The 19,780-nt window shown below is 45.2% G+C and overlaps 1 protein-coding gene and 1 pseudogene across 1 annotated transcript; one reads left to right on the forward strand and one right to left on the reverse strand.

Annotated features, from left to right (window-relative positions):
- Positions 1-987: 987 nt before the first annotated feature.
- LOC135518962 (major facilitator superfamily domain-containing protein 6-like) lies at positions 988-17,195 on the reverse strand. Its single transcript, XM_064943946.1, has 7 exons — positions 16,684-17,195; positions 13,844-15,434; positions 6,580-6,677; positions 4,682-4,843; positions 3,914-4,012; positions 2,769-3,034; positions 988-1,964 (listed from the first exon to the last, which is right to left on the reverse strand). Exons 2-7 carry the CDS (start codon positions 15,424-15,426, stop codon positions 1,911-1,913), a joined length of 2,262 nt encoding a protein of 753 aa, XP_064800018.1. The 5' UTR covers positions 15,427-15,434; positions 16,684-17,195; the 3' UTR covers positions 988-1,910.
- A 1,498-nt stretch (positions 17,196-18,693) lies between these two features.
- Positions 18,694-19,510, forward strand: LOC135519443 (cytosolic 5'-nucleotidase 3-like; annotated as a pseudogene).
- Positions 19,511-19,780: the final 270 nt, after the last annotated feature.

A 19,780-nucleotide genomic window follows, 5' to 3' on the forward strand; every position in this document is an offset into this window, starting at 1 on the left:
TGAACTCCCATCTACTGCCCCAACCTGGCTGCTTAAGAAACTGCAGCCTCGGGGACAGCCAATCACATGCTGGAAACATCAAATGGAGATTTTGATTGGACCATGTCTGTCAAGAGCAAAAGTTCTCCCTCATGGCTAGAAATATGCCTATGTTTGATTTTCGATTATTTTTTTTATTTATTTTTTTTAACATACATTTGATATCAAACAGCATTAAAGTGATTTCAAATTTGGTGCATATTCTTCATATTAAATTACAAGGATACATTTTTGGTAGTTTAAAAAAAAAACTTTTCCAGTGACGTATTGCAAACTGTTGTTTCACCTTGAAAAGTTAAAGGCCCCAGTGCACCAGGAATATTAGTTGTCAGGTAGAAGAGAGGCTACGTACAGCAGACAAGGCATGTGAAATGGTCATTACTATACAACTGTTTTAGATAGTCAGTTTGATATTATTGACAATTATTTCTGTCTAAATATGATCATGGTGAAATATTTGACGTTTAGACATCTTGGCCTGAAGACACCTTATCAATACATATAGAAAGTGGTCTCTACAGAACTCCTGGTGTTCTAGTTTGTAGTAATTACAGACCCTAAAAGCCTGGTGGATATCATACCAGATCTGAAAAGCTCACATCATAAACCCTTTTACATATCTATTCTTCCACAGCATCAGTGGCTCGGTAGATTCCTCACTAGACACAGTAAACATTTACATATAAAAGCCGGGCCACTTTCAAGAGAGCACAAAGTTGTGGGAACAGGCGGATATCAACATAGTATCTTATTTTTATTTTACCTTTATTTAACCAGGCAAGTCAGCTAAGAACAAATTCTTATTTTTAATGATGGCCTACGAACAGTGGGTTAACTGCCTGTTCAGTTAACCGATTCAGAACGACAGATTTTGTACCTTGTCAGCTCGGGTATTTGAACTTGCAACCTTTCGGTTACTAGTCCAGTGCTCTAACCACTAGGCTAACCACTAGGCTACCCTGCCGCCCCAGTGTAGAACAGTGGAGGCTGCTGAGGGGAGGACGGCTCATAATAATGTCTGGAACGGAGCAAATGGAACGGCATCAAACACCTGGAAACCATGGAAACCACGTGTTTGATGTATATGATACCGTTCCACTGATTCCTGCTCCAGTCATTACCACGAGCCCTCGCCATTTAAGGTGCCACCAACCTCAGAACACACGTCTCTCTGACATGTAGAATAAGTAACCAAACCAGTCATATTAATAACATTGCTATCTGCAACGTTGCACAACGTTCGCCTATTGAATTGGCACCTAAACTTGATGTAAAGAGGCATCTCTACAGTCCACATCAAGCAAAGCAGCCATTACACACAGCGTTTTGGATTCAGTGTGGCACTGCCACAGGAGTGTGAATCACCGACCTACAACAGCACCGCGGCTCAGGCACTACGAGGGCCAGCGAGACAAATGGAGCCTCATTCAATCGAACCCACTATCCCAGATGTCCAGGATGAGCTAAATAAATATGACTCTGTTACTCGTTTGATGTCCACTTGACAGAGTAACAATAGATCGGTCAAAGAGTTTTTCCTCAGATCACTAAAGGCGCTGGTTAAGACCGGTCTTGCTAGGAGGACGAATTCAACCTCCATTTTGGTCAGTATTTCTCTCCTGTCCAGTCTGTATAAATCATACTCCTTACTCTTTTAGCTGGACTTCCCAGCTGTGCATGGATGGGCTTTGACTTGGTGTTGTTTGGAAGGAAAACATTTTAGGGCAGTTCCTCAATGTGCAATGTGTCCCCTCTTTCCAGTCCCCTACTGTGTGTTGGCCCATGGAGAGGGGTGGTTGGTCAGCAGGCATAGGGGGGGGGTCCTGGTCAGAGAGCGGGTCCCACTTGAGAGGGACCAGTCTGGGGAGGTTCTAAGGATGGGGACTGGGATCAGTTGGTTCATCTGTGCCGATCTCATTTATCTCCTACCAATCAGAGCAAAGGTAAAGTGTTACATTAATACTGTAATAATAGTACTTAGCAAAATGTTGTAGATATTGTAGTGAATTCGGGTCCAGCGAAAGTCAAGTCAACACGTTAACCGCTACGCCTAGAGGCCCAAACCTCTTGCCGAGCTCGCTAGGACTTGGGTTAAGGTCGCTACAATATGAAAAAACACCCTCATAAAATACCGTTCTAAAGGCAGGTATTATATTCTCACCTTTCTTCAAGATGGGATGCATGAAATAAAGAAGACAGTTCTCAGCAGGACATGATACAACATGGAACCTTGGCTGGAACATGCACACATTGCTAGATAAACATTCCGGTCACATTTCATTATCACAAATGTAAAAATCACAAACATTACCTGTTTATTTCTCTGCCCAGTGATATGTCTTTGGGACACAGCCTCAAAGCACAGCCTGAACCCACCAGTTTAATCCTGAACCCACCAGTCTAACCCTGAACCCACCAGTCTATCCCTGAACCCACCAGTCTATCCCTGAACCCACCAGTCTATCCCTGAACCCACCAGTCTATCCCTGAACCCACCAGTCTATCCCTGAACCCACCAGTCTATCCCTGAACCCACCAGTCTATCCCTGAACCCACCAGTCTATCCCTGAACCCACCAGTCTATCCCTGAACCCACCAGTCTATCCCTGAACCCACCAGTCTATCCCTGAACCCACCAGTCTATCCCTGAACTCATCAGTCTATCCCTGAACTCATCAGTCTATCCTTGAAGCCCACGAGCTGCCAGCCACCCTGTCTACCTACAGTACCTGCAGCGGCTGATGGTTGTTGTCAGGGCTACTCCTGGCAATGGTAGCCATCTCTCTGATCTGGTGCAGGGCGAAGGCCAGGGAGACCCAGGGCGAGGCGGACACCACCCAGGCAGGCTCGCTGAAATCCTCCTGCTCCTCCTGGTGCTTGGTCTTCCTCGGTGGTGTCATTGTGGCGGCTCCGTTATTTGATTGGATAATGTCTATGGTCGCTATGGGAAAAGGGCTGGAGGGGACTGGGATGTTCTCCTCCAGCATTCTGGGATCTGGAAAACAACTCAAGCTAAATGTTTCATAACACTTCCTGGCATGCTTTAAAATGATTATTCCATTAATGTGTCTGACCTAACAACAATCTCCACTATTAAGATCCTAAATATGATTCATGCGGCATTCTAATGTCTATGAATTTCTCAGTTGCTGATTGAGAAAGAGAATAAAAAGTGAATGGCAGTAAATGTTATGCTTGCCACATTGGGAGCCAGTCACTTCTCCACTAAGGAGTATAATAGGTGAAGTAAATGTTTTGCTTGCCAGATTGGGAGCCAGTAACTTTTCCACTAAGGAGTATAATAGGTGAAGTAAATGTTATGCTTGCCACATTGGGAGCCAGTAACCCACTGTCTAATAGGTGAAGTAAATGTTATGCTTGCCAGATTGGGACCAGTAACCCACAGGAGTATAATAGGTGAAGTAAATGTTATGCTTGCCACATTGGGAGCCAGTCACTTCTCCATCTAAGGAGTATAATATGTGAAGTAAATGTTATGCTTGCCACATTGCGGACACTTCTCCACTAAGGCAGGTGAAGTAAATGTTTTGCTCCTCCTGGTGCTTGGTCACTTCTCCACTAAGGAGTATAATAGGTGAAGTAAATGTTTTGCTTGCCAGATTGGGAGCCAGTAACTTCTCCACTAAGGAGTATAATAGGTGAAGTAAATGTTATGCTTGCCACATTGGGAGCCAGTCACTTCTCCACTAAGGAGTATAATAGGTGAAGTAAATGTTATGCTTGCCACATTGGGAGCCAGTAACTTCTCCACTAAGGAGTCTACTAGGTGAAGTAAATTCTGTTTTCCTGTAGGCCTAAGTCCATGCAGAGGCCATGAAGGGTACAGGGTAGGATAAACATTAGTGACACATACCTTTGTTCCCACTCTGCACAGCCAGCCACTGGATGAGAGCGAAGAGGAGGAGGATGACGAGGGACATCATTCCTATCCCTCTGAAGGTGTGGGCCGCTCCTAAACCATAACCCAAAAAGACAAACGTGTGCTCCATAGGCTTCTGGAAACAAAATCTCAAAATAAAATGTATTTATTTCACTCAGTGCTTTTCACGTAACAGAAAAACTGACAAGTAATGTCCATTTCAGGACTGTAAAGGATATGTGTCACCACAGTCATCAAGATGTGTTTCAGAACACAGAGAGAGACACACAGTTGTGATTCTGGGAGAGCTGCCAAATGCATTCCAGACCATCAAATTCCTATCCTAACGATTGAAGATGGGGATGCTGGTAGTTTATTAAGAGTTAAGACCTGGATTATTTGATGAAAACCATGGAGGACAGGGCATCCTTTTAAGGAGAGGAGGCGTTGTGCAACAGTCGGAAAGGCATGTGAGAGTACAACTCGCTGCTCAAGTAGGACTGAAGCTACATTCTGTTATGTTAGCCACTGTTAAATGTACCATCTACAATAGTTACTGCTGTTCTCAATGGTCATTTCAATTTATGAACTTTGAACAGCAAATTGAACATCGAATAGCAGTCTTTACTCCTGATAGTACCTTTAACGGGTGACGCCAATAGATCCATCTCTCTTTGGTTGAATGTGTTTTACATACTCTAGAACTGGGGGACACTTTATTAGATTAAATACAACTTCTCCTCACACAGTGGTTCTTCTTACCAAAAACACTGACGAAGCCTCCCCCCACCATGGCCCCACAGCCCCGGCCCAGCCCTAGGTGCAGGCCCTGGAGGATACCCTGGGCAGAGGTCCTCAGCTCTGGAGGCACTGCGGCACTGAGGTAGGAGATACAGGCTGCCCACACTGAGGCATGGGTCACACCTAGATACACAGAGATACAGACAGAGAGAGACAGACGGAAAGAGAGGGACAGAGACACACAGACAAGGAGAGAGACACACAGAGAGTGTGGGATGTGGGGTCAACTTGCAAAACAAGATTTCACCAACATGGCACAATCACCCCCATTGAAAACTTACATGCAGAGTTCTGTAAGATTCTCCTACATGTCCAGAAGACAACTACAAACAACGCATGCAGCGCAGAATTAGGTCAATATCCACAAATAATAAAAACTCAGAAAAGAGCAATTCAGTTTTGGAAACATCTAAAATACAGTGACCCCCTCTCATCATTACCAAGCCCTGCAATGCCAGGAGCTGAGCAAAGAAAAGAGTTCCCTCATCCAGCTGGTCCTGGGGCTGAGTTCACAAACCTGTTCTACTAAACACACAGAAGCCTCAGGACCAGAACATCCAATCAACCAGATAAAAACAATAAACAACAGTCTAAACAAAACTACATTGCTTATTAGGAAACACAAGCACAAAGCAAAATGCAGTGCTGTCTGGCCCTAAATGTACAGTACACCATGCGTGGCTAACTATTTGACCATGGTTACTGATCAAACCCCTAGAAAAACCTTGACAAAAGTACAGGCTCAGTGAGCCTTGCCATTGAGAAGAGTAGACACAGGAAAACCTGGCTTCCTGTAGAGGAAAGGCTGTGCAACCACTGCACAACAGCGGAACCCGAGATAGAGCGTTCATGGCAGGCGACAGACGAGAGAGAGAGAGGAATTAACCCTCGCTGGGTGTGCCGTGTTTGAAGTGGCTCAACCAGCTAGTTCCAAGTCAACGTGTCTCATTGTACACCAATAATAGAACAGAGCCATTGAACCTGCTACCCTCCATAGTCCGGCCTGGCATTGCCCCCTATTCAGCTTTTTAGCTGGCCCAATGTCGTCACGTGTGTCGTGTTCACGGCATCTTGGACACGGAAACTTCCAACTTGCTTACTCGTTGTAAAAAGATGACAGCCGAGTTTCCCACTTGGGAATGATCAGAGTCAACCAATAGGAAGCGCTACGCAAATAACATAGGTTCATTTTAAGAATTCCCGAGTTTCCAACATGACGTGAATGTGGCATAACCTCCCACTATTAGAAAACAATGGCCAGACCAGAGCTACGGCCATTTTGTTTGTGTTGCAGGCCGTATCATGATTGGGAGTCCCATAGGGCCGCGCACATTTGTCCCAGCATCTTCTGGGTTTGGCCGGAGTAGGCCGTCATTGTAAATAAGAATTTGTTCTTACCTGACTTGTCTAGTTAAATACATGTTAAATAAAATACAAATATTGTCATACCACTTGTTTAGAATGATGGAGATTTTTTGAAAGAGATTCAGTGCGTCTCTAAATGTTTTGTTGGCTGTTGTTACACCTCTAGTAAATGATTACAAACATTTTAAGCGTCCTTTAATGTTAATCTTTCGTGTGCAGCTGCAACATTGTTATTCATGGCCTAAGTGGCTGTTAGTGAAGTCTAGATACAGAGGAAAAGGGTGTTTTCCAGGCAAAGGAAAAGCCTTTCATTTCGTTGAGAGGAGAGTTCCTGTCCTGCCTGATATGAACTCTGAGCCAACATGCCAACAATGTAAGTGCACTGGTGCAGCCAGTTCAAACACTGCTTCTGCCTTCTTTCTATCTAATGTTAACATTAGCTAAGCTAAGCTAAGTCAACATATGCCACGCCGTGACACCCAGTGTAGCCTAACCTTGAAGGACCTCCATGGGCAGGACGATCCAGGCGTTCTCCAGGTAGGAGATGTACAGGAAACGAGCCGTGTTGCAGGCCAGACCGATGTACAGCACCCTGTGGAGGGAGAGGGGAGGAGAAGGTCATGGAACACAGATGTGTTATTGATGTTCTGGAACTATCACTACTGACTACACTGTTCAAATAACAATCCACCAATCACAAACATAACCCTATCCTAAATTGTAACCCTATCCTAAACCCTAGCCCTAACCTATAGGAGGTTATTGCCACAACAGAGTTGCAGGTGAAAGCAAGGCCAAAGTTCAGAGGTCAAACCTGAACTGTCCCTGGATTGTGGTTGGTTTGTCATTGTCATTCTGAACTAGGGTTGCAAGGGGAGGGTATATTACTGGAAACATTTCTAAGTTTACCAGTAAATTATCAGGATTTTGGTATCTTTCAATAAGATAAGATAAGTAATCCTTCTCACCACCCCCCACCCCCCCCTTAATGATTTAGATGCACTATTGTAAAGTGGCTGTTCCACTGGATGTCAGAAGGTGAATTCACCAATTTGTAAGTCGCTCTGGATAAGAGCGTCTGCTAAATGACTTAAATGTAAATGTTTCAAGGATTTTACATAATCTATCACATGACATCTAGTGGCCTTTTGGGTATTTCAGATTATGACAGTCTCTGGCCCTCCGTTGGGCCTCATCACATGTAAAATATATTAAATAATAAGATGGTTTAAATATAAACCATCAACTCAGTGAATAACATTGGTGTTTAATGTGAGGGTTACCAATGCTACGATAGATTCCCATAGATAATCTGTTAATTACCAAAATTACTGAAGATTCCGGTAACTTTGGTAAATTACCGGAAGCTATGCAACCCTATTCTGAACAGAATATATTTCCTTCCCAGACCGTTGGATATTTGGTGCCCATCTCCCATGACAACGTCCTGTCCAATCAAACCACTGACCTGACAATGCAAATACAATGCAAATATACTGACACATTTAACAAACACTTAAATGATTCCAGTTTACAAACTTCTCTCTATTGCCTCTCTCTCATGAAACAAACGCGACCTTTGAACTTAATCTAAAAGTAAACGAACACAAAGGCTGATTGTAGTATATTATTCGCTAACAAGCTATAAATGTCCAGATGGGCCGGATATGAGATGTGGTGGATGAGAGAGAAAGAGACAGAGACAGAGAGAGAGAGAGAGACAGAGAGAGAGAGAGAGAGAGAGAGAGAGAGAGAGAGAGAGAGAGTAGAGAGAGAGAGAGAGAGAGAGAGTAGACAGAGAGAGAGAGAGAGAGAGAGAGAGAGTAGACAGAGAGAGAGAGAGAGGAGACAGGGAGAGAGGAGACAGAGAGAGAGAGAGGAGACAGAGAGAGAGGGGAGACAGAGAGAGAGAGGAGACAGAGAGAGAGAGAGAAGACAGAGAGAGAGAGAGGAGACAGAGAGAGAGAGAGAGTAGACAGAGAGAGAGAGAGAGAGGAGACAGGGAGAGAGAGAGAGGAGACAGAGAGAGAGAGAGGAGACAGAGAGAGAGAGAGGAGACAGAGAGAGAGAGAGGAGACAGAGAGAGAGAGAGGAGACAGAGAGAGAGAGAGGAGACAGAGAGAGAGAGAGGAGACAGAGAGAGAGGGAGACAGAGAGAGAGAGAGGAGACAGAGAGAGAGAGAGGAGACAGAGAGAGAGGGGAGACAGAGAGAGAGAGAAGACAGAGAGAGAGAGAGGAGACAGAGAGAGAGAAGAGACAGAGAGAGAGAGGAGACAGAGAGAGACAGAGAGAGAGAGAGAGAGAGAGAGTGAGAGAAGGGAGACAGAGAGAGAGAGAGGAGCCAGAGAGACAGAGAGAGAGAGGAGACAGAGAGACAGAGAGAGAGAGGAGACAGAGAGAGAGGAGACAGAAAGAGAGAGGAGACAGACAGAGAGACAGAGAGGCAGAGACACAGAGAGACAGAGAGACAGAAAGGCAGAGACACAGAGAGACAGAGACAGAGAGACAGAGAGAGACAGAGAGACAGAGAGAGAGAGGAGACAGAGAGAGAGAGGAGACAGAGAGACAGAGAGGTTAGAGAGACAGAGAGGAGAGAGAGACAGAGAGAGAGGAGACACAGAGAGAGAGAGAGAGAGAGAGAGAGAGAGAGGAGACAGAGAGAGAGAGAGGAGACAGAGGACAGAGAGAGAGACAGAGAGAGAGACAGAGAAAGAGAGAGAGACAGACAGAGACAGAGAGAGAGAGAGGAGACAGACAGAGAGACAGAGAGGCAGAGACACAGAGAGACAGAGAGACAGAAAGGCAGAGACACAGAGAGACAGAGACAGAGAGACAGAGAGAGACAGAGAGACAGAGAGAGAGAGGAGACAGAGAGAGAGAGGAGACAGAGAGACAGAGAGGTTAGAGAGACAGAGAGGAGAGAGAGACAGAGAGAGAGGAGACACAGAGAGAGAGAGAGAGAGAGAGAGAGGAGACAGAGAGAGAGAGAGGAGACAGAGGACAGAGAGAGAGACAGAGAGAGAGACAGAGAAAGAGAGAGAGACAGACAGAGACAGAGAGAGAGAGAGGAGACAGAGAGAGAGAGACATAGTATAAGTAGCACTACTACCATGTTGTGGTTATTTTTTCACCCCTGATCCGCCATAATACTCCACTACAAACATCTTAAACTAAAATAGTTCACACAGGAACAGGACAGGAAACACAGCCGTGGAAAGTAGGGCTGTAAAAAAATCAATATTAAATAACAGTCCTGTATTAGTGGACTGATATAGACAACTGTAGTGCGGGCAACAACAACAACAAAAAACATTTTCCCACGACCTTGGCAGGAAATGAAAGACTGTCTATTCACTGAAGGTGAGATGACTTTCAAAATACTTGGCCATTGTTTAACTTCACCGACCAAAAAAGGGAACAAGTGAAAAGTCTGACCAAATCTAGATTTTTTAAAATCCTTTCTCATCAAATCTGCGAGAAAGGTGAGCTATTGGGTGGAATTAAATTAAACTGAAGGACAGATAATAATACTGCAACTGTGTAGGATTTACTACAGCAGACTGAGCTGACCTGGGTTCTGTAGCCTAGTCACACAATATCAGAATGAGCTGACCTGGGTTCTGTAGCCTAGTCACACAATACCAGACTGAGCTGACCTGGGTTCTGTAGCCTAGTCCCACAATACCAGAATGAGCTGACCTGGGTTCTGTAGCCTAGTCCCACAATACCAGAATGAGCTGACCTGGGTTCTGTAGCCTAGTCACACAATACCAGAATGAGCTGACCTGGGTTCTGTAGCCTGGTCCCACAATACCAGAATGAGCTGACCTGGGTTCTGTAGCCTGGTTCCAGAGCAGTTTGTGCTATCTTGCAAACTCCTATAGTCATTGTCATGCAGGAGATGACTAGACATACAGATACACAAATAGACCTGAGGGGTAAACTACTGTACAAACAGACCTGAGGGGTAAACTACAAACAGACCTGAGGGGTATACTACAAACAGACCTGAGGGGTATACTACAAACAGACCTGAGGGGTAAACTACAAACAGACCTGAGGGGTATTCTACAAACAGACCTGAGGGGTAAACTACAAACAGACCTGAGGGGTATACTACAAACAGACCTGAGGGGTATACTACAAACAGACCTGAGGGGTATACTACAAACAGACCTGAGGGGTATAATACAAACAGACCTGAGGGGTATACTACAAACAGACCTGAGGGGTATACTACAAACAGACCTGAGGGGTAAACTACTGTACAAACAGACCTGAGGGGTATACTACAAACAGAGCTGAGGGGTAAACTACAAACAGACCTGAGGGGTATACTACAAACAGACCTGAGGGGTATACTACAAACAGACCTGAGGGGTAAACTACAAACAGACCTGAGGGGTAAACTACAAACAGACCTGAGGGGTAAACTACAAACAGACCTGAGGGGTATACTACAAACAGACCTGAGGGGTATACTACAAACAGACCTGAGGGGTATACTACAAACAGACCTGAGGGGTAAACTACAAACAGACCTGAGGGGTAAACTACAAACAGACCTGAGGGGTAAACTACTGTACAAACAGACCTGAGGGGTAAACTACAAACAGACCTGAGGGGTATACTACAAACAGACCTGAGGGGTAAACTACTGTACAAACAGACCTGAGGGGTAAACTACAAACAGACCTGAGGGGTATACTACAAACAGACCTGAGGGGTAAACTACAAACAGACCTGAGGGGTAAACTACTGTACAAACAGACCTGAGGGGTATACTACAAACAGACCTGAGGGGTATACTACAAACAGACCTGAGGGGTAAACTACAAACAGACCTGAGGGGTATACTACAAACAGACCTGAGGGGTAAACTACTGTACAAACAGACCTGAGGGGTATACTACAAACAGACCTGAGGGGTATACTACAAACAGACCTGAGGGGTAAACTACTGTACAAACAGACCTGAGGGGTATACTACAAACAGACCTGAGGGGTATACTACAAACAGACCTGAGGGGTATACTACAAACAGACCTGAGGGGTATACTACTGTACAAACAGACCTGAGGGGTAAACTACAAACAGACTTGAGGGGTAAACTACAAACAGACCTGAGGGGTAAACTACAAACAGACCTGAGGGGTATACTACAAACAGACCTGAGGGGTAAACTACAAACAGACCTGAGGGGTAAACTACAAACAGACCTGAGGGGTATACTACAAACAGACCTGAGGGGTAAACTACAAACAGACCTGAGGGGTAAACTACAAACAGACCTGAGGGGTATACTACAAACAGACCTGAGGGGTATACTACTGTACAAACAGACCTGAGGGGTATACTACAAACAGACCTGAGGGGTATACTACAAACAGACCTGAGGGGTATACTACTGTACAAACAGACCTGAGGGGTAAACTACAAACAGACCTGAGGGGTATACTACAAACAGACCTGAGGGGTATACTACAAACAGACCTGAGGGGTATACTACTGTACAAACAGACCTGAGGGGTAAACTACAAACAGACCTGAGGGGTATACTACAAACAGACCTGAGGGGTAAACTACAAACAGACCTGAGGGGTATACTACTGTACAAACAGACCTGAGGGGTATACTACAAACAGACCTGAGGGGTAAACTACAAACAGACCTGAGGGGTATACTACAAACAGACCTGAGGGGTATACTACAAACAGACCTGAGGGGTAAACTACAAACAGACCTGAGGGGTATACTACTGTACAAACAGACCTGAGGGGTATACTACAAACAGACCTGAGGGGTATACTACTGTACAAACAGAGCTGAGGGGTATACTACAAACAGACCTGAGGGGTATACTACAAACAGACCTGAGGGGTATACTACTGTACAAACAGAGCTGAGGGGTAAACTACAAACAGACCTGAGGGGTAAACTACAAACAGACCTGAGGGGTAAACTACTGTACAAACAGACCTGAGGGCTATACTACAAACAGACCTGAGGGGTAAACTACAAACAGACCTGAGGGGTAAACTACTGTACAAACAGACCTGAGGGGTATACTACAAACAGAGCTGAGGGGTATACTACAAACAGACCTGAGGGGTATACTACTGTACAAACAGACCTGAGGGGTAAACTACAAACAGAGCTGTGGGGTATACTACAAACAGACCTGAGGGGTATACTACAAACAGACCTGAGGGGTATACTACTGTACAAACAGAGCTGAGGGGTAAACTACAAACAGACCTGAGGGGTAAACTACTGTACAAACAGACCTGAGGGGTATACTACAAACAGACCTGAGGGGTATACTACTGTACAAACAGACCTGAGGGGTAAACTACAAACAGACCTGAGGGGTAAACTACAAACAGACCTGAGGGGTATACTACAAACAGACCTGAGGGGTAAACTACAAACAGACCTGAGGGGTATAGTACAAACAGACCTGAGGGGTATAGTACAAACAGACCTGAGGGGTATACTACAAACAGACCTGAGGGGTATACTACTGTACAAACAGAGCTGAGGGGTATACTACAAACAGACCTGAGGGGTATACTACTGTACAAACAGAGCTGAGGGGTAAACTACAAACAGACCTGAGGGGTAAACTACAAACAGACCTGAGGGGTATACTACAAACAGACCTGAGGGGTATACTACTGTACAAACAGACCTGAGGGGTAAACTACAAACAGACCTGAGGGGTAAACTACAAACAGACCTGAGGGGTATACTACTGTACAAACAGACCTGAGGGGTATACTACAAACAGACCTGAGGGGTAAACTACAAACAGACCTGAGGGGTATACTACTGTACAAACAGACCTGAGGGGTATACTACTGTACAAACAGACCTGAGGGGTATACTACTGTACAAACAGATCTGAGGGGTAAACTACAAACAGAGCTGAGGGGTAAACTACTGTACAAACAGACCTGAGGGGTAAACTACAAACAGACCTGAGGGGTATACTACTGTACAAACAGACCTGAGGGGTATACTACTGTACAAACAGATCTGAGGGGTAAACTACAAACAGAGCTGAGGGGTAAACTACTGTACAAACAGACCTGAGGGGTAAACTACAAACAGACCTGAGGGGTATACTACAAACAGACCTGAGGGGTAAACTACAAACAGACCTGAGGGGTATACTACTGTACAAACAGACCTGAGGGGTATACTACAAACAGACCTGAGGGGTATACTACTGTACAAACAGACCTGAGGGGTATACTACAAACAGACCTGAGGGGTATACTACAAACAGACCTGAGGGGTATACTACAAACAGACCTGAGGGGTAAACTACAAACAGACCTGAGGGGTAAACTACTGTACAAACAGACCTGAGGGGTATACTACAAACAGACCTGAGGGGTAAACTACAAACAGACCTGAGGGGTATACTACAAACAGACCTGAGGGGTATACTACAAACAGACCTGAGGGGTAAACTACAAACAGACCTGAGGGGTAAACTACTGTACAAACAGACCTGAGGGGTAAACTACAAACAGACCTGAGGGGTATACTACAAACAGACCTGAGGGGTAACCTAAACTTGAACATGGGTTGCTGGTTTTAACAATTAAATCAATCCATGCCAATTTCAACCATATATTCCCACCAAAAGTTATGTCTGAACATTTAAGTAAGTTTGCTGGCTAACTCATTGATCCAGCTTTGAGACATACCCCCCCCTGGGCTTTTGACCCATGCCCCCTTTTATAAACCTTATATGGCCAACCAGCTCGATGAGCTTGTGGCTGGTGAAGTAGGCAACCAGCTCTGAGATGTGGCTCAGCACCGAGCACACTCCAAATAGCGTGGTGGTCCCTTTCAGGTCCTCCAGGTGCCAGTAGAGGAACGTGAACACAAAGCCGTAGCCGAATCCCATAAACCAGGCCACGAAGAGCACTGAGCCGTACTGCACGCTACACAGCAGCCGAATGAGGTCCTGATAACGAAACGGTTGGCTGACGACACTTTGGGGTTCTAACGATTCCACCGCATGCCCTTTGGGAGATGAAACACCACTGGACGTTTGAGGAGACTCTGCTTCCTGTCTCTTATCCTCCTCCAGCTGAGCCTCCTTTGGCCGGTGGTCACTAGTACTACTCTCAAAGTAAAACTGTGTGGACAATATCAAAGCTATGGCCATCAGGACTCCAAAGACAATAAAGGCTATCTGATAGTTCTTGTAGTCGGGCACGATGCAGCCAGTGCCCTGGATGAAGAGCTTGATGTGGGTGTGGTCGATCCAGATGCCTACGCAGAGCATGGCCAGGCCCCAGCCCAGGGAGCCCCACATCCTCTGCAGGCCGTAGCGGTCCTGGTGGGGGCCCAGGTACTGCAGGGTACGCGTGTCCACTATGGTCACAGCCGGAGCGCTGAAGAACTCGCCGATGATGATGACTAGCAGGATCAGGAGGAAGATGGTCTCCACCTGGTCGTGGTTGGAGATCATGTGGTAGACTTTGGGAATGGTTGTGGTGGTGGTTGGTTTGGTTGTGGTTAGATTTGAGGCAGGTTTTGAGCTGGCTGTTGTAGTGGGGATGGTGGAAGGAGAATATGATGTTGTGATGGTGGGGGAAGGCACAGGTCCAGTGACATTACCACCATCGCTCCTCACATACCTGTGCAGGGGACCGCCACTAACTGAGTCTGATGCTAAACCGTGTTGATTCGAAGAGAGGGGAAACAAGTCTCCAATCACACCCCTGCGGTCCCTACTGTAATTGGCCGGCAGACCGGGGTGGGCACGGCTGGTGGGGCGTGCGACTGTGGGTTTCCTCTCCACGCATGTTATGGAGGCAGGCTTGATGAAGCCGATGCCGCAGTTGAACACCAGCCAGCAGAAAACGGAGAACACAAGCACCACCTTGCCCTTCTTGAAGCGGTCCGCCACCACCCCCCAAAAGGGGGCGCTACAGAATTCGATGAAGTACCGGATCCCGACCAGCAAGCCGCTCTGACTGGGAGTCATCCCAAGCTGTTTGTAGTACACAGGCAGCAGTGGGTGCAGGGACCCATAGGCTGCATAGAAGAAGAAGTAGAAGACCTTGGAGATGAGGAGGTGGTTGTCGATCCGCACGCAGTTCCTCTCCAGGCAGTCATTACTGGGGTTGGAGGAGGGGGAGTCAGGTTTGTCTGTGGGGGGAGACTCTGGACCTTGGGAGGCAGAGGTAGGGCCCGCACCCACCGGTATCTGCTCCAGGGTGTTGGACAAGGTGTTGAAGGGTTCTGCCAGGACATACTTCCTCTTCTGATACCCCTCGTCATCCGTCAAGATGGCCACCTGGTCGTCACTCGCCATCTCTCTCTCTGTGTGTGTGTGTGTGTGTGTGTGTGTGTGTGTGTGTGTGTGTGTGTGTGTGTGTGTGTGTGTGTGAAAGTGAGCAAGAGGGGAGAGAGCGAGAGAGGGAGAGAGAGCATGAGAGAGGGGGGAGAAAGGTAGGGGGAGAGAACGAATGGGGAGAGCAAGAGAGGGGGAGAGAGACAAAGAGAGAGAGAGAGAGGAGAGAGAACACAAACAACATTGTAAATACAACCTATATTTATCTGATCTTGATTGTCCCTTTCATACTTCAACTATTTGCACATCGTTACTGTACACAGCCACTAATATAACACATTCCTATATTATTTTAAAACTTTTGTAAGTAATGTTTACCCTACATTTTTTGTATTGTTTATCATGTATTTCACTTGCTTTGGTAATGTAAACATATGTTTCCCATGCCAATAAAGCCCTTTGAATTTAAAGTGAATTCAGACAGACAGACAGACAGACAGAGACATGTGACTTTTAGGAACATGTGGTTTATGGGCTGACAAAAAGCACACCTTCAATTTCTGAACCAGACACTTCTGGTAAACTGGTGGGAAATGGGGCTAGCATGTAAGGACTGACAGCCCATAAGATTGGCATGATAGTTTTACAAACAAAATGTTGAAGTTGTCTATTTTTTTTTTACATAAATAATATATGGGTCATGGCAAGGTCAGACAGGAGTAACAAAGCTCACCACTGATGAGTCATCACAAGGCTTTTATTATTGAGTAGAAAAATCTAAAACATCTATAACAATAACTTATAAGTGCAGTCAAAAATACAATAATTTGAATAGCAAGACAATTGAGTATGATGTTTAAGCTCTTACATGTTGTTATATAAAAGACTCGGGGAAAACATATCCATTAGACGACTGCCTGTACAGCAGGATACATGACTCCACATTTCCCTGTAGCGTACCAACAATATAACTGTTAGCCTGTGACTAGTTGTGCACTGCGCGAGACAAATATATTCGGGCATTAATGACAACATCACATAACCATTGATAATAATAAGCTGTTTTTTCACTGCAGCTGGCCATTATTTACTAGGCTATACACCTGTCGTTTGAGACGTTTCTTCTTGCAACAATACATTAAAAATGTAGATCTATATTCAATGTAGAAATTGTATTATTTTTTTTAAACAGAAGGCGTATCTAAACGTGTTATTCTCTTTAACACAAATTAAGCCAATAGTAGGAAGTTAAATTAAAAACAGTAAAGCTTTTCTTACCCAAATTATTGTTTCAATGTCTCAATGTTGTCTGAGTCCGCTTTTCTACAATGTATCTTCTCGAGCCCATAATTTAGCTGTCCTATTGGCGACGAATTTCATAGGGTGAATATGCGGACAGGCAGCTAATCTCACCGTCAAAAATTCCGTTCTTTAATTATGCGATTTCAAACGTATACGGGGCTATTCATGTTGAACACACATCTTTTTCGGAGAAGTCTAGACTGACGTAAATTCTCGCCCGCTCACGACTGCCGGACTAGTTCCAGACTGTTGCGGCGTGCCTGCAGCCTAAAATGAGACTGACTGCGCATTTCCACAATGATGATGAATGCACTGATAGTCCAAAGTGGCTTCTTGTCCTCGTCGATATTGCATTCTGCATGTCCAGTTCTTTCATTTAAGCAGACATAATTAAAAGGCGCAGAGCAGATTAAGCCACTCGCTTGTTAGAATAGCTGCATTTCAAATCAAATCGTATTTGACACATGCGCCGAATACAACAGGTAGACCTTACAGTGAAATGCTTACTTACAAGCCCTTAACCAACAATGCAGTTTAAAATGTATATGTTTTATTATATAAAAAAAGTATAAGAAATAAAAGTAACAGATAAATAGCAGTGTTTGTTCCCCTTGACAGGCTGGTCTCATAGACTGGATGTAACATAGTAAACCAAAATCCGGGACACTCAAATGAGTATGATATGTTGCGTTTGGTATGGTTAGATAAAACAGAAGGTTGCTTCAGGCAAAAACGAAAGGAAGATGGTTGGATTAGCTAATTAGCAACAACTTAATATGTTTGAGCTCCTTTGCATCTACTTAGCATGTTAGCTAACCCTTCCCCTAACTCCAAACTCCTAACCTTTACCCTAACCTAGCTAATGTAATCCACCGAGCTAGCGTTAGCCACAACCAATTAGAATTTGTAATATACACTATGTGGAACCCTTCAAATGAGTGGATTCGGCTATTTCAACCACACCTGTTGCTGACAGGTTACTGAAGAGATCTGTGACTTTCAACGGGTCACAGTCAAAGGATGCCACCTTTCCTTCAAGTTTCTGCCATGCTAGAGCTGCCCCAGTCAACGAAGGGCTGTTATTGTTAAGTGGAAACGTCTGGGAGCAACAACGGCTCAGCCACAAAGTGGTAGGCCACACAAGCTCACAGAACAGGACCTGAAGCATGGAAAATCGTCTCTCCTCTGTTGCAACACTCACTACCTGGCAATGTAAAACGTTTGTATGATATTTGTTCGATAATAAAAAATAAAAAAATCCACAAATATGTATTATCCACCCGCACAGTAGGTGGCGGAATGTACATCCAATTGTTTGCAAACACCATTATACAAGAGAAGAAGATTAAGAAGTTAGCAGTCCAAACACTTAAAAGACACACCCCTCAGCCCTCAAATTAATTAACAATTCTGATGACGTTTCATTACGTCTGACGAGAATACACTTGCAGGGCATAAGAGGAAGAGATAGTTTTTTGGTAGACTGGTTATTGCAGCATAGCTACATGCTAGCTATCTAGCTATATAACTATATAATATTGATTGTATTTCTAGTGTCACAGGCGGGCTTATAGCCTGTGGCAAAAATAAGGGGACACCAACAGGTATAGACCAATCAAAAAGGTTCTTTATTATAAACAAAAAAGTATTAACTTTAAACAAAGGAAAAAGGAATGAGGTGTGAAAGTATCATAATGTAGGGTGTATGTAAAGTGCAGGGATGCGTGAATCTGTTGGAGTGAAAACTACATAAAACTACAAAGGAACAAACAAAACAAGATCATTCCTGGAGGAGCAGAGAGAGAGACAAGTGGTTAGTGAAGCAGTTTAAATACCCTGAGCCCAGGTGGCTCCAATCACTAACGACCCTCCTCTGCCTGCAGGAGGAACCGCCCAAGCAATGCAGAGGAGTGGCTGTGACACTAGCTAGATCCATCGTTTGGATCTTTGAACTTTTCTTGAATTAAACAACATCTCTTTAGAAAAATGATCCCAGAGCTGTCCAGTCCCTCAGTGTGTATGACCCGGTTTGCCTACAATGGGAAGCGGTGCCCTCCCAGTCACAATGTCCTGAACAACTGCAGGCTCATCACTGAGGAGTGCAAAGCACAGCTGAAGGACCTGCTCTACACATATTACCCCATAGAGATCGATTCCAAACAGACAGCGGAGGAGAAGCTGCCACTCATGGTGGAGTGGTGGACTAAAGCCCATACTCTTCTGGTGCAGCAGCGCATCAGAAAAGACCTGCTGCAGGATGTGGTGAAGGAGTCCGATGCTATGCTCAAGGAGGGCTACCAGCTGTTCTTTGACCACCTGCAGGAGCACAGCATCCCTCTGCTCATCTTCTCTGCTGGGCTAGGAGACGTGCTGGAGGAGGTGATCCGCCGTTGGTCTTTCACCCCAACGTCAAGGTCTTCTCCAACTACATGGACTTTGATAAGACTGGAGTGCTGAATGCGTTCAAAGGGGAGCTGATCCACATCTATAACAAGAGGGAGGGAGCTCTGCTGAACACGGGCCATTTCCAGGAGCTGAAGTCACACCACAACATCCTGCTGGTGGGAGACTCTCTGGGGGACCTGACCATGGCTGATGGGGTGCACAGCATGGGGAACATCCTCCAGATAGGGTTCCTCAACGACAAGGTGGAGGAGAGGAAGACGTCCTACCTGAATGCTTACGACATCGTGCTGGTGAAGGATGAGACCATGGAAGTGCCGAACGCCCTACTGCTCCACCTCACCAGCACCAAGTGACCTGACCATGAACTTCATCTCACTGGCCAATCAGTAACGAGCGTTCCGACACTACAGGAAATATGTCGTGCTGTTTTAGGAAGCTCTTGCTCAGGAAGTGCCAGTAGTCAGGTACCATGAGCCAAGTCAGAATGGTATTGTTTTTGGTTTGTCTTCTACTAAAGCTCCAATGGCTGTTTGTGTGGGTCGCTGGTATGGATTCCAGACTGTGTTTTGGAGTCGTCCTTCCACACTCCTCCAGTTGAATTCTTGTTGAACACTTACAACTTGAGAGCAACATCCTTTATAGTCCTACAATTTGATTTGATTTGCTC

Source organism: Oncorhynchus masou, chromosome 29, assembly GCF_036934945.1.
Source record: "Oncorhynchus masou masou isolate Uvic2021 chromosome 29, UVic_Omas_1.1, whole genome shotgun sequence".
Classification (NCBI taxonomy): domain Eukaryota; kingdom Metazoa; phylum Chordata; class Actinopteri; order Salmoniformes; family Salmonidae; genus Oncorhynchus; species Oncorhynchus masou.

Coding starts and splice junctions, on each gene's coding strand:
- LOC135518962 (XM_064943946.1), bottom strand. CDS start 15,426: ATGGCGAGTGACGACCAGGTGGCCATCTTGACGGATGACGAGGGGTAT. Junction 4,844..6,579: donor GCCCATGGAGGTCCTTCAAG/GTTAGGCTACAC, acceptor CTGTGTATCTAG/GTGTGACCCATGCCTCAGTG. Junction 4,013..4,681: donor AGGCTTCGTCAGTGTTTTTG/GTAAGAAGAACC, acceptor GTTATGGTTTAG/GAGCGGCCCACACCTTCAGA.